General features: G+C 61.6%; 4 protein-coding genes across 4 annotated transcripts; 2 read left to right on the top strand and 2 right to left on the bottom strand.

Moving 5' to 3' along the window:
• Positions 1 to 130: 130 nt before the first annotated feature.
• EHS24_004461 (uncharacterized protein) lies at positions 131 to 3,202 on the bottom strand (the record flags this gene model as incomplete). Its single annotated transcript, XM_028620037.1, has 9 exons — positions 131 to 1,879; positions 1,922 to 2,020; positions 2,063 to 2,122; positions 2,161 to 2,189; positions 2,228 to 2,240; positions 2,302 to 2,408; positions 2,448 to 2,513; positions 2,552 to 2,615; positions 2,669 to 3,202. The coding sequence occupies 9 exons, from the start codon at positions 3,200 to 3,202 to the stop codon at positions 131 to 133; spliced, it is 2,721 nt and encodes a 906-aa protein (XP_028479009.1).
• A 1,957-nt stretch (positions 3,203 to 5,159) lies between these two features.
• EHS24_004460 (uncharacterized protein) lies at positions 5,160 to 7,055 on the top strand (the record flags this gene model as incomplete). The annotated part of the gene is made up of 11 exons (XM_028620036.1): positions 5,160 to 5,234; positions 5,291 to 5,782; positions 5,824 to 6,047; positions 6,088 to 6,138; positions 6,189 to 6,280; positions 6,330 to 6,443; positions 6,481 to 6,558; positions 6,608 to 6,842; positions 6,887 to 6,910; positions 6,962 to 6,978; positions 7,030 to 7,055. 11 exons carry the CDS (start codon positions 5,160 to 5,162, stop codon positions 7,053 to 7,055), a joined length of 1,428 nt encoding a protein of 475 aa, XP_028479008.1.
• Positions 7,056 to 7,702: 647 nt separating this feature from the next.
• EHS24_004459 (uncharacterized protein) lies at positions 7,703 to 9,756 on the top strand (the record flags this gene model as incomplete). Its single annotated transcript, XM_028620035.1, has 3 exons — positions 7,703 to 7,858; positions 7,899 to 8,150; positions 8,200 to 9,756. 3 exons carry the CDS (start codon positions 7,703 to 7,705, stop codon positions 9,754 to 9,756), a joined length of 1,965 nt encoding a protein of 654 aa, XP_028479007.1.
• A 126-nt stretch (positions 9,757 to 9,882) lies between these two features.
• On the bottom strand, positions 9,883 to 11,758 carry EHS24_004458 (uncharacterized protein; the record flags this gene model as incomplete). Its single annotated transcript, XM_028620034.1, has 4 exons — positions 9,883 to 9,909; positions 9,976 to 10,239; positions 10,375 to 11,040; positions 11,132 to 11,758. The coding sequence occupies 4 exons, from the start codon at positions 11,756 to 11,758 to the stop codon at positions 9,883 to 9,885; spliced, it is 1,584 nt and encodes a 527-aa protein (XP_028479006.1).
• Between the last annotated feature and the right edge of the window lie 869 nt (positions 11,759 to 12,627).

Genomic DNA, 12,627 nt, shown 5'->3' with positions numbered 1-12,627 from the left:
CAGCGTGCCAGCTAAGGTCCAGCAGCGCAGGTAGGGGGAGGGGCTGTGGAGAGTGTAGACAAGGTATGGGAGCGCTGTACCGTGTATGGTGGCACAACGACCAACGCCTTGCGTCTCCCGCCATGGGGCATTAGCGGATCATGAACGACCCGAGCACCTGGATCAACGCCATGAGCGCAACGGTGAAGAAGCCGCGAGCGTAGCCGCCGGGGTTGCCCGCAATGCTCGCGCTCCAGATCGCGCCGCCGAGGGCGGGGCCGAAGAAACGCGCACAAGACACTGTCGACTGGGCAAGACCGTTGGCGAGGCCGACGAGGTGTGGCGGGGTCATGGCGTTGATGAGGATCATGATCGACGTGTACGCAAATGTACCTCCGCAGTAACGGATGGCCGAGATGAGGGACATGAGGGTCATGACGATGACGCCGCCGCCATTGTCCGATGCGAAGAAGTGCAGCAGCGGAACAAGGAGGTAGCCCGGAACATAGAGGGCACAGCCGATGCGGAACATCTGAAGGTGGTTGAAGGGACCGAGAGGAGGGCCCATGCGCGGGAAGAGGTAGAACTGGTAGATGAGTTGGCCGACGCACATGATGGCGACAAAGTACGAGTAGTGCGCCGGGCTGATGCCGACACCGCCCGACTGGGGAGGCGAGATGATAAAGGACAGGAAGATCTGACCATGGGTCGAGTCGTGGCACGAAAGCAGGCCGTACTGGACAATGACCAGCAGGGGAAGCAGCTTCCAGCGGCTCGAGTCCTTTTCGACCTCGGCCATGGTACCCGCATCGCTCTGGACGGGCGACGTCGTGTTCTGCTCACTGATGGCGGTCAGGCCGGGAGGAGCACCGCGACGGTTGGTGCCAGCTGGCGAGAACACGTCGGCTTCGTCATCAAGGGGAAGAGCAATGCCAGGGGTGTTGGTGAGACCAGTGTTGGAGAAGATGGACGGCACAACGTTGGACGAGTTGCTGTAACGGCGCGAGATCGTCGACTGGCGGCGGAACAGACCACGGAGCTCGGATCCGCCAGAGGCTGCGCGGTGGCGCGAGGGCCCCGAGTGCGTTGTCGAGAAGGTGCGGAACATGCGCAGCTGACGGGGCGACGAGTCCGGGACAGTGCTGTGGAGCGGGGTGCCTTCCTCTGCGAGTGATTCCATGTCCTCCTCGTAGTCGTCCTCGATGTCCGGGTCAATGCGCGACTCGCCAAACTCCTCGTCATACTCGTCGTCGTCGTCAAACACAGCCGTGTCCTGGGCGACGGCGGCCGACAGCCACAGGTCGTTAATGTTGAATGTGTTGTCCTCGTTGGCGAGCAGGAGCTTGGTGGCGAGGCTGACACTGCGGCGGTCACCCTCGGGACCACGCTGGCCACCGTCCACGGCCGAGGCACGGCGGGCAGCCTCAATGGCACGACGGGCAGCAAGCGTCGGATGCTTGGAACGAATACCACCGTAACCGTAAGCAGTGCCCAGGCTCGCGAGACTGTCGCGGCGCTGAGCCGCGTGCCTGTGCGAGGTGCCGAGAGCGGACGTGCCAGCCTGGTCTTCCCTGTCGGGCGAAAACAGGTTGTTGTTGGCCGGGATGCGCACCGCCGAGGCGGCGGCGACGCTGTTACGGTGAGCCGGCTGGGGCGAGACACTGCCAGCGCGCGAACCGGGGACGAGAGGCTCGTCCTTCTCCACCTCGAGGGTGATACGCGAGCCACCACGAACACCACCGTCCCAAGAGAGGAAGCAGGCGAGGAGGGCGCCAAAGAACATGATGGAGCCACCCATGATGGTCGGAAGGAGGTATGGCAGGCGCTGGAACAGCTTGATGTTGCCGATCCAAGTACCGGGGTAGTTGTCCGAGGGATCTTGGAACAGACCACCGATAATCTGGTCGTCAGTACAAGTCGCACAGGCATTCGCAGTACGTACTGGTCCAACAACACCACCAAGACCCCAGCAGAAGCCTAGAATGGCGTACGCGCGAGTGGCATTGGTGTCGTCTGTAATATCACGGATAGAGCCGCGGAACTGAAGAGTGAGTTGGCATCTTCGCGCGGCGATCGAACTCACCACTCCGATGGCACCAGCAAAGATACCCTGGATGAGACGGACACAGATGGCCTCGGGGAGCTGCTGTCAGTGGATTTTCCAGGCATGATGTTTCTCACAGATGTGGACGTTCCGAACATGAGCAGGGCTACGGGTCAGTACGCGGGCGAGATGGGTTGTGCCTACAGAGTCCACTTCCCTGTTCACTGTCAGCCTCCAAAATGTCCCTCTTTTTGTCTTGGCACAGCAGGAAAACTCACAGCCATGCTTGCGACAAGGACGGCACGACGACCGTGGCGGTCGGCAATGCTGCTCCAGAGCAGCGACGTGAAGAACTGGGTAATGTAGAAGACGGACACGAGGTTGCCTTATGTTAGCCACTCTGAACAACACTGGTCGAGCATACCTGTCCACAGACCAACAGCCGCCTCGAGCTCGCTACCAGGCGGGACGCCTTGGTCAAGGAAGAAACCTGTGAACGTCAGTGGATCGTACGGCACAGAAACGCACGCTCGACCATCTTGAGCATGAATGGTTGCGACAGGTTGGCCGAGAGGAGCTCGGAGAGCATCGCCTGAGAAGTCAGCTCTGGCCAGTGCACTGTACGCAGCAGACTGCACTACGCACAAGACACAGGACGCCCATGGGCAGCATTGGCAGCGGGGTCGAGTACGCGGGCCGAATTCCGGGCACGAGGGTGGGGAGCTTTGGCGCGTCCTCATCCCATTCCGGCGCGCGCGAGACGCGGCGCATGCTGCCGCGCATGGTGGAGAACGACGGGCGGATTGCCGACACGCGTCGTGGATGGTGTCCATGGCCAGCGGGGGTGACGAGCGACGACGGTGCGGCCAACGAGGCCGGCGACGCCAAGGACGCAGCGGCGAGGCCGGCAGCGGACGTTGAGGGTCCCGAGGGACCCGAGGGTCCAGCGCCGCTGACGCCGCCCGCTCCAACGCCAAGTGCGCTGCGCTGTCCGTGGGCTGTGTCACTCGAGATGCCCGAGCCCAGCGACGCCGTGCCCGTGCCGTGCGAAAACCGACGATCCACCGGCGATGGCGAAGGGAGGGGCGAGTCAAAGTCCGTGTCAGTGTCGGTGAAGGGGGACCGAGTGACTGAATCCGGGAGGCCAATGTTCAGGCGTGTGGGCGTGAGCTCCGCCATGGCGGCGATGGTGGTTGGGGTTGTGATGGGAGAGTGGGAAGACGAGAAGGGAGAAGTGTTGTTGGGCTAAGAAGAGATAGGAATCTGCCGATGGTGGGGGGGTGTGGGTTCGGTCGATATGCGATATGTCGAGTCGGGGTCCAAAGGGTCGGCGGCGAGAGAGTGGGGTGGGTTGGGTGGGCCGAGTGACAACACGCACAACAACGAGATGCAGGGCGATGGTCACAAGCGTAGCCAAGTATGCTGCCGCTTAGTTGATGTTTGCGAGACTTGTGTCCGGCGCGGGTGCGTTGCTTGTTGCTTTGCGCGTGTGTTGTTGTTTGCCACCGCGCAGATGGAGAATTGTGTGTTGTCAAGAGGGGCCTTTGCCGGTTGCGCGTGCACTTGCCAGCCTGGCCAGTTGCTTTTGCTTTTGACATTCCGTCGCATCTCCCACCATACAAAGGGTCTCCTCCCTATCCACCCTCTACCCCCAGGTCCCCAGCCGTCACACAGTAGGCTGTGTACGCCGTGTCTTGCTCTCTCTCTCTCTTTTCTCTCTCTCCACCTATACTCCACACACACCCTGTGCATGCGAGGGACGCAGCTGAGAGGGGAGGCGTACATGTATATGCTTTTCGCGGATTTGGGGGCCACGGCCAGAAGCTAAAGAGACCAAGACACAAGTGGTGCCTTCGGCCAGACCCTCCACAGGCCACAGGATCTCATTACTGGCAGCAGCGGTACAGCGTACAGCGAGCCATGCCATCGAGTGCTATCCCCCCTCATCCCCTCACCCCCCCTCATCCCTGCCTGCCTGCTCGCGCTTGTCGCGTGCAGCGATCGCAGTGAGCCACCCAACGCGCGCCCAACGGTCCGAGCGGGTCACACTTGTCCAACGCCTCGTTCCCTTGGTCCCCCACCCCCTCTCTCCCTGTGCATTCCTCGCAGCCGACCATTCACGAGAGCTTACAAGCTATGTACCACAACTGACAACTCGGTCTCTCTCGTCTCTCCACCACGCCGCCGCCGCCCCCCGTTGGCCGTTGGAGCGTCGCAATCAATGTGTGGCGCGGCACGGCGCCTTTCGGCCACTCCGACGACGAGCAGAGATTCAGAGTCGGTGTGGGGCCTCCGTCTCCATTGATCCATTTGACCGTGTTGCAGTTTGTGTTCTCTTGCGTTTTGTTTTTGGGATCTGTTACATGCCCGCCACATAACAGGTGCCAGGTGGGCGGTTGCGACACACGACGGTTGCACTACTTTGGGTGAGCTTGGCGCTGCGCAGTGTTGGCACCCAGGGTGTGTGTGGTCTTTGTTGTTTGCGTGTCACCCCCACCTATGCGTTTTGCCGCGCTTAAGCGGGGATATCCGTCGCTAATGACGTAAACAACAATTTACAAACATGGGCTTTAAAGTCTAGATTTGTGCGCTTTAAACGCGTCAATTAAGGCGGCTACAACCTTGCAACCTTGGATTACATTCAGAGGATCGTCGATCACATCCCCAGACTGACAACAACTGACATGAGAGTCCGAGATCCAGAGAGTCGAGGGCCAACTGTGGCCAGACGTCGGCGTCTTCGGGAGTGTCCTGGGTGTGTACGGGCCGGCATTTTCCGCCAAGCTGCCCACGGACGAGGGCACAGGCCGGCACAGGCCGGCACAGGATGGCGAGCGAGGCGCCGAGCCAGTCAAGGTCTGTCCACATGTCGATGTTGGTACGTTGGTGACGTGGACGACAGTGCCCGTGCCAGGGTACCTATCGCGGACGGGGACATGGGTGCGACCGCCGTGAGGGCTCATAGTGGCTAGACTGGATGTGGGGGGAAATGGTGCATAGGCGCGATGACGAGTGGGTGGCAAATATGGGGGATTTGGTTCCGTCTGTCTGCCTTGAGGGGCCACAAATGCGATATTGACATACAAACCAGCCCCGCGTTGCTCTGCTCGCCCACGGCGTGTTTGGATCCACACCCATGCACCCACCTGCACACGCCGAACTCAACCGCGCCCTCCGCCCTCATCATGGGGTTTGCGAGCAAGATTGGTTCGTAGGTGGCAGTGGCCAGTGTCCAGCTGCATGAAAGAGCTCACCCACTCAGCTCAGGCAAATGCCAACCCCCCGGCCGGTTCGTTTAATTTCGGCGCGGCCAACGCGTTCGCGTCTCAATCGTACCAACAGCAGCCGATGCAGCAACAATGGGGCCCACCTCAGCAGCCATACAACCAGTATCAACCTCAGACAGGATACTCACAGGTGCCGCCGCAGTATGGCGTCAGTGGTTCTCAGCCATACCAGCAGGCGTACGGCGCCGCCTATGGACAGCAGTTCCAGTCGTCCAACCAGCAACAGCAGCAGCAGCATGGAGGATATAACCAGCCGCCGCAAGAACAGTTTGGGAGTGGCTATAGCCAGCAACAACAGCCATATAGTGTCTTCCCTCAACAACAAACCGCCTTCCCTCAGCAAACCACCTTTCCTCCTCAGCAGCCACCCTACGGTCAACAACAACAGCAACCGCTTGCTGCCCATGGCAGTCCTTCAAGTGGCCCAAATGCGCAGTTTGTAGCCGGCATCCTGGCCGACTGCGTCAAAGATGTGCGTTAGCAAGGTGCCTAATTGTGCTAACGCCCCGACAGCAAGGCCTCGAGTGCTTCTACAGCGACCCATACTCTCTCCACTCTATCGCTCAACGCATTGTCAACTCTAATGCAATTGGCACTCTGGCCGCATCTTGGCGACTACCCCTGGAGCTGGCGGCAGATCTCGCCAAGATTGCCCTCTTTGACGTGGTTGTCCTGTGCGACGATTCGGCCAGCATGAAGGTCCAGCAAAAGGGCGAGCGCATAGAAGACTTGAAGACGTGGGTGCGCGTATTGGAGGGCAAGAGCTGACCCAACCAGGATTCTTGGCAAGGTGTCTGAAGCGTGTGCCCTCTTTGACGACGATGGAATGTGGGTGCCAGTTGTTCCGCTCACTGCAATCAACTGGCTGATAGGTGCAGCGAGACGCGATGCCTCAACACTCCCATTGACGGCAACCACATCACTTCAGCCGCGCAGGCCGCCGACTGGGTCGGAAAGCTCCAATATAAAGGTGCACTGCAGCTTTGAAACCATCGGGTAAAAGCTGACCCAGACGCCAGGTGGCACACCAATAGGTACGATGCTCGACCAGAAGATCCTCCAGCCCCTCGTCCTGAGTCTTGCGCGGAGGGGCGGGCTGATGAAGCCCGTCCTGGTGGTCATCATCACTGATGGTGGGTACACTGCTCATAGCGAACGCTGACCCAGCAGGTGCCCCCGGCCACGAGCCTCACGGCACGATCGCCAAGGTCATCACCGCCGCGGATGCCGAGCTCAAGGCGACAAGGTGTGAGTACAAGGGTACAAGGTGGCCGTCGCTTCTTGGCTGACCTTGCAGATGGCCGAGGGGTTGTCAGCTACCAGTTCGCCCAGGTGGGCAACGATGTCAAGGGTACGGTGCAGCTCGATTCTGCGTGTAGCGCTTACCGTTCAGCGCAAAAGTTCCTCTCGTCTCTCGACGACCACCCGCAGATCGGCAAACTCATTGACCAAGTGATGGACTTTGAGTATGAGCAGGAGCAGATGATGACGTCGACTGGGTTGCAGCTGTCTCCAGAGATGTGGTTGATGAAGTGAGTAGGAGGATGAGTGGGAGGTTTGTGTGCTGACAGAGCAGGTTGTTGCTAGGTGCTATCGATTCGTGAGTTGTGGCAGGAACGAGGATACCGGCAACTCATACTGACGCCCGCAGGAGCTACGACAGTCAAGGTTAGTACAGACAGGTAGTAGGACACGGACGATGCTGATAAATGCCCGCAGATGAAGGACCCAAGCCTACCCGATGAGACGTGGTGAAAGGTCATTGTGACTCGGGACCATAAATACCCCAACGTGGGCTTGTTGTATTTCAGTACGATTTGGGCGCCTAATGCACCCGGTTGAAATGCCTTCACGACCGGCGGGTTGATTATCCGGTTCCCTTGGCGACATGACGTCATGTCGGTTGGGTGCTGGCCTCCGTGGTGGCGGCTGCGGGGATTGTTTTTCGGTTTGATCAGTTCTTTTTCGGGTGTCACACGACCATCTCTCTTGTGCGTTGGAGACACCCGTTTTCCGTCTTGGCTCTGTCCCATTCTCTCACTCTCACTCTCTCTCTGACACACACCGACATTCACTTGTCTCCCACACTAACAATCCATCAACACGCACATTGCGCTATCACCGCGACACTCCCATTCAATCATCGGGGGGCTGGCTCGTCCCAATTCTCACTCTACGCACCGCCGCCACCGTCCCGGCCGCCGACGACGAACGTTCGTGAACGACCACCCGCCGGCGGTATCAGCCACGCAGTCGCGCAGTGTTTTTGATATATATTTCAGTCTTGGTTTCAGACACGCGTCTCGCGTCTCGCACCTCACCAAAACGCATCAAAAGAGGGGTTCCACAACACCACCTCCCCTCCCACCCACACCCACTGCATCCATCGACCATGCCAGACGGAACGTCCCTCCGCCATCGGCGCAGCGTCGACCTGGAGGCCGTTGCTGCCAAACAGGACCCCGTCCCACCAACGTCACCGGCCGTCAGTGCCATCACAGACGATGTCTGGGGTGAGATGACCTCTGAAGCTATCCGTCACCGCTGCGTAGGTTCATTGCGTGTTGGGCTCCGACTAACCTACACAGCTCGCCGGCGCACCACGTAACCCGCTCCACCGTCACCCGGTGCTGCGCCGAATCTACCTCGTCTTCTTTGTGCTCTCAACACTCCTCATCCTCGTTCCGGCGTGGACACTGTGGTATCTGCCCCGCAGCAACCGTCCCCGCCGCTCCTGGACGCTCAAGCGCTGCCTCCGTGTCCGCTGGAGTCGCCGCCTGTGTGCGGTCGTGGCGCGCTGCGAGATTGACTACCTCGGACGTGACTTTAACAAGGAGCTGGTACGCAACAAACAACTGTAGATGTACCACAGTCAGCTGACAACATCAGGATCCTCTCAAACTCGCGTTCTCGCACCCCGTCACTGTCCCGCCAGCTCCACGCACGTGGCTGCGTGGTCACCCAGCAGTCATGCTGAGCCACCTCCGCAGCAGCCGCGGACGGTGGCACCCGGAATTCGTGCATCGCGGCCAGCGCGAGCGCGACGGCGTGTGGGGGCGGTGGAACCCCGCTGCGGCTGCTGCGTCCGACGATAGCGAGAAGCAGACCCACGAGCTGCAGTACGGATTCGCGCCCGTCCCGGCGTTCTGGTACGATGGTATCAAGGACGCGCCCGAGGCTCAGCGCCGGCCTCGTCTCCCCGGCCAACCGGTCATGCTCCACCTGCACGGCGGCGGGTACGTCTGCGGCACGGCGGCCGAAACGGACCTGACGTCGAGCATTTCAAAGTCGATGGTGGCACACACCCCCATCGGCCACGTCCTCAGCCTCGACTATCGCCTGGCGCCGACCGCACCGTGGCCCCTGCCCCTCCTCGACGCCATCAGCGCATACGCGTACCTCGTCAACGACGAAGGTGTCGACGAGCGCGACCTCGTCATTGGCGGAGACAGCGCCGGTGGCCACCTCGCACTGGCGTTGACCCGCTGGCTCCGTGACGAAGGCGCCAAGCTGGGTCTCCGCGGCCCTCGCGCGCTCGTGCTCATGTCGCCGTGGTCCGATATCGGCTTCACGCACCAGTGGGGCGAGTCTTCCTTCAAATTCAACGCCGACAGCGACACGATCGACAACACGTTTGGTCCATTCGCGTCCTCGTTGCTCCTCCGTGCTCTGCCGTCGGGAATCATGCACGAGAACGAGTACCTCTCCCCAGCCTCGCGGCTAATCTCGCGGTCGCCAGCGCACTTTTCCCGTTTCCCGCCCGTGTTCGTCGTGCACGGTGGCGCGGAACGGCTCGCCCGCGAGATCCAGGAGCTCTTTGCGCGCATCCGTCTCGGCCGCGAACATGGCGACATGGAGGACACGCCCGACCACCTCGTCTCTGCGCCTGACGCGGTGCACGACTTTGCCATCTTCCCCTGGTTTGCAGCCGAGGCCGGAGCCTTGTATGAGGAGATGGACGGGTGGCTGCGCGCGCTCCTCGGCGAGGGCAGCGAGAGCGGCAGCAGCAGCGAGGTCGAGGTGGACGCCGACGAAATGGCCACGTCGGCCAGCGGGCCCTCGTCGCCCGTCTCCCCGCTTCCGCTCTCCCCGCTCGCCCTCGCCCTCTCGGTCACAAACTCGCCGTCGGCGCGGGACATGCGCCGCCGCACGTCGCTCGCCCGCCGCGCGCTCCGCGACCACAAGTCCCCGCGCCTCCCGGGACACAAGGACACGCCGCGGCAGATGTATGCCGACATGCACGTCGAGGGCCTGCACCTCCTGGACCTCGAGCCGCTCGACCTGGGCGCGGCGGTCGTGGCCCCGTTCACGCCGTTCACGGCGCAGTTTGAGAGGGGCGAGTGGGACTGGGACGGCGAGGCGTGGCATGAGTTTGGGGCCGGGAGCAGGAGTGCGAGTGACGACGAGGACGAGGGCGAGGGCGAGGGCGACGAGGCGAACGAGTGACGAGTGACAACGAGACAGACGCCACAGCCAAAGCATCACACCACTCAATGTGCATTACACACCATACCATAGACTTTTTTAACGCTCGACAGCGGACAACCTTGTAGCATACCGCATGTATCGAGCCTAGACTCTAGCCATACCTGGATCCATCTATATTTGCGTGTGCTCGTCGCTCTAACGCGAGAACCGCACATACCGGTCGTAGCCTACACTCACCACCTCCCACTCGTCTCCTTCATCGCCGCCGTCACCGAGACGCACGACCTGCAAGTCCCTCACCACGTCGCTGGTTCCCGCCACACCGGGCTGGGCGGCATGCACCCGCAGCTTGCTGCGCACCTCGCCGTTGAGCGCGATGAGCGAGACGACGCCAGTCGGCGAGCCAATGACGACGGCCTTGCCGTCCGGCAGCCAGCGGACGCGCGGGAGCACAAAGTCGTCCGACTCGGTGTGCGTCCACAGGCAGCCGAGGCGTTCGGTCTGGTGTGTCAGCTGGCGGTTCGGAAAGGAGGGGGCAGCTGGAGGAGAGCAATCTGGGCAGTTCTGGACGGATAGGAAAAGCGGGGAGGGTGCTATCCGTGCTCACCTGCCCCGGCTGCTGCTCGTGTCACTCACCTCGTCCGGCTCCACGCCGTACAGCAGCACCCTCTCGCCGGAACTGGCGTGGTCGCCCGTGATGCACGCAATCATCCGTCCAGAGGGGTGCAGGCTCATGTCCAGGACCGCAAACGACACGTGCGCATCGAGCGGGTTAGGGTTGAAGCTCTTTGAGCGCGTCGGCCATCCCCAGTCGTCGCCGTCCCCGTCCTCGCGCGCCGGCAGGCCGAGGTAGTGCATCTCGCAGCTGCCGCGCACCGTGTAGATGAGCCACGAGGACGCCGGGTGGAAGAGCATCGCCTCGGGGTTGGCGTCGGTCGCCACGCGGTGCCGCAACGTGTACCGCAGCTCGGGGTCCATCGCGAGGTCTGCATCGTCGCTGTCGTCCAGGGGGATGTAATCGTCGGCATCTTCGTCGGCGGGTGCGGCTGTCGCGAGGCCCGAAGCCTCGTACAGCGAGATACTGTGGTCGTAGCTCGCGGCCGCGAGCCACCGCCCGTCGGAGCTGAATGCCACGCGGACGACAAACTTGGTCGCGGGCAGAGTCTGTAGCGTCGTGCCCGTGATAAGGTCTGTGAGCACCGTCGTGCCGTCCATGCTGCCACTGGCGAGGTAGCGCGGGTTCGTAGGGTGCAGGGCGAGGGTGAGCGCCGGCGCCTTGTGGGGTTCAACGTGGGCGGTGACCTGGACAGCGTTAGCCAGATCGCAACTTGGTTCCTATAGCTGGCTACAGCAGGAGCATCCGTTTATAGCCAGACTTGTCGCGACAGCTCACCTCGCCAGTCTCATAGTCGACGACGCGCACGACCTTGTCCGCACTCGCGACGAGCACGCTGCGCCTGCGCTCAGCGACATATGCCGCTGTCGCGGTGTCGAAGCGGCGGGTGGGGACGTCGCCCACGGCCACCGACAGCAAGTTGGTCGCGGCGACTTGCTCGCTGCGCACCACCGCATGCAGCTTCTCGTCGGCCGGAAGCGGGCTCAGGCGCTTGACCATGGCCTCGAGCGACTCCTTGCCGTCCTGCTCCAGCGCGAGGGTCGCGAGCCGGCGCTGCACCTCTGCCGCGGCGGCGGCGGCGCGCGCGTCCTCGACGAGCGTCTGCAGGTCGGGCGACGGCGGGTTGGCCGGGTCTGGCGCGCGCGCGCCAGACGCATACAGGAACGCAGGGAGCGCGCCGGGATAGTGTGTCTGGAGGTAATGCGCAATCAGCTCGTGGAGGTGCTGCGTTGCAGGCGAGGCCGGCGCGGCTGAACTGGAAGCTGGGCCGCCGGAGAGGAGCGACGTGGGGGCCTCTGGCTTCAGGCCGTTTGCCGAGATCGCAGCGGCGCCTGGAGCAAGTGCCCCAGGTTCAGAAGCCAAACTGCCTGCTGGGGGCGAGGTGCTGGACGCGTCGAGCGGCATGGTTATAGATGTGTGAAGATGAGGTGAGTAACGTCGAGAAACGTGAGAGATATGGCTGTGCCTTGCTTTCGATGCACGTCATCGATGCCCTCCACTTTAGGCACAAATCGAACCCCCAGGCCATGCCCATAACTGGCTTGCGTAGGTATTCTTCTGCATTCCTCAAAAAGAGTCGATAGGCGGCGACGACGACTACGACGACGACTGAAAATCCGTACGTACGTCAAGGACCTGCAATGTCTGGCCTCAGACGACATGTTCTCCCGAGGCAACAGGCTCAAGTTTCACAAGCCGGCAACCCGTGGCATTTTGAGTGCTGTGGAACACAAAAAGCAATCGCCAACCACTATATGTACAGCCCCCTTTCGTGTTGTCCTGGTCCTGGCTGTGGAACCTCGCATCGTGTGAACTCTGCTCGGGCTCGTGGGAACTCTGTTGGCGGACCAACACGCGCAGACACCAGGGCTGTGGGTGGCACAGCCTGCCACTGGCCACTGGCCGCTGCCGACGCTCTTCTTCTCGATCTTCTGGGAGGACAAAGGTCGCGCGGTGGGACACCCGAGCAGAACAAGCACGGTTTGTGGGATATTGTGTGTCAGGACGTGGGGGTGTGGATCTGGGGATTGCGGGCCCAGGTGTGCGGTATGGGTGCATATGTATATGGGTTTAGTGGGAGCCGAACAGCCCAAAACCGGATCTGGGCCAATACCTTATTAACCAGGTGAGCGATGAGGGGGAGCCTTGCACCCAGTGATCAGTGGTCAGTGAGGAGCACGCTACCGCAAGCGTCTGTGGCCGTCTGTGCGAAGCATATATGACCATGAGATTCCTTGCAACTGGCCGTCCAGACTGTCCGTCCTCCTTTCAGA

This window comes from Apiotrichum porosum (assembly GCF_003942205.1).
Source record: "Apiotrichum porosum strain DSM 27194 chromosome Unknown scaffold_2, whole genome shotgun sequence".
NCBI classification, from domain to species: domain Eukaryota; kingdom Fungi; phylum Basidiomycota; class Tremellomycetes; order Trichosporonales; family Trichosporonaceae; genus Apiotrichum; species Apiotrichum porosum.
This window is presented reverse-complemented; position numbering and strand designations above follow the sequence as displayed.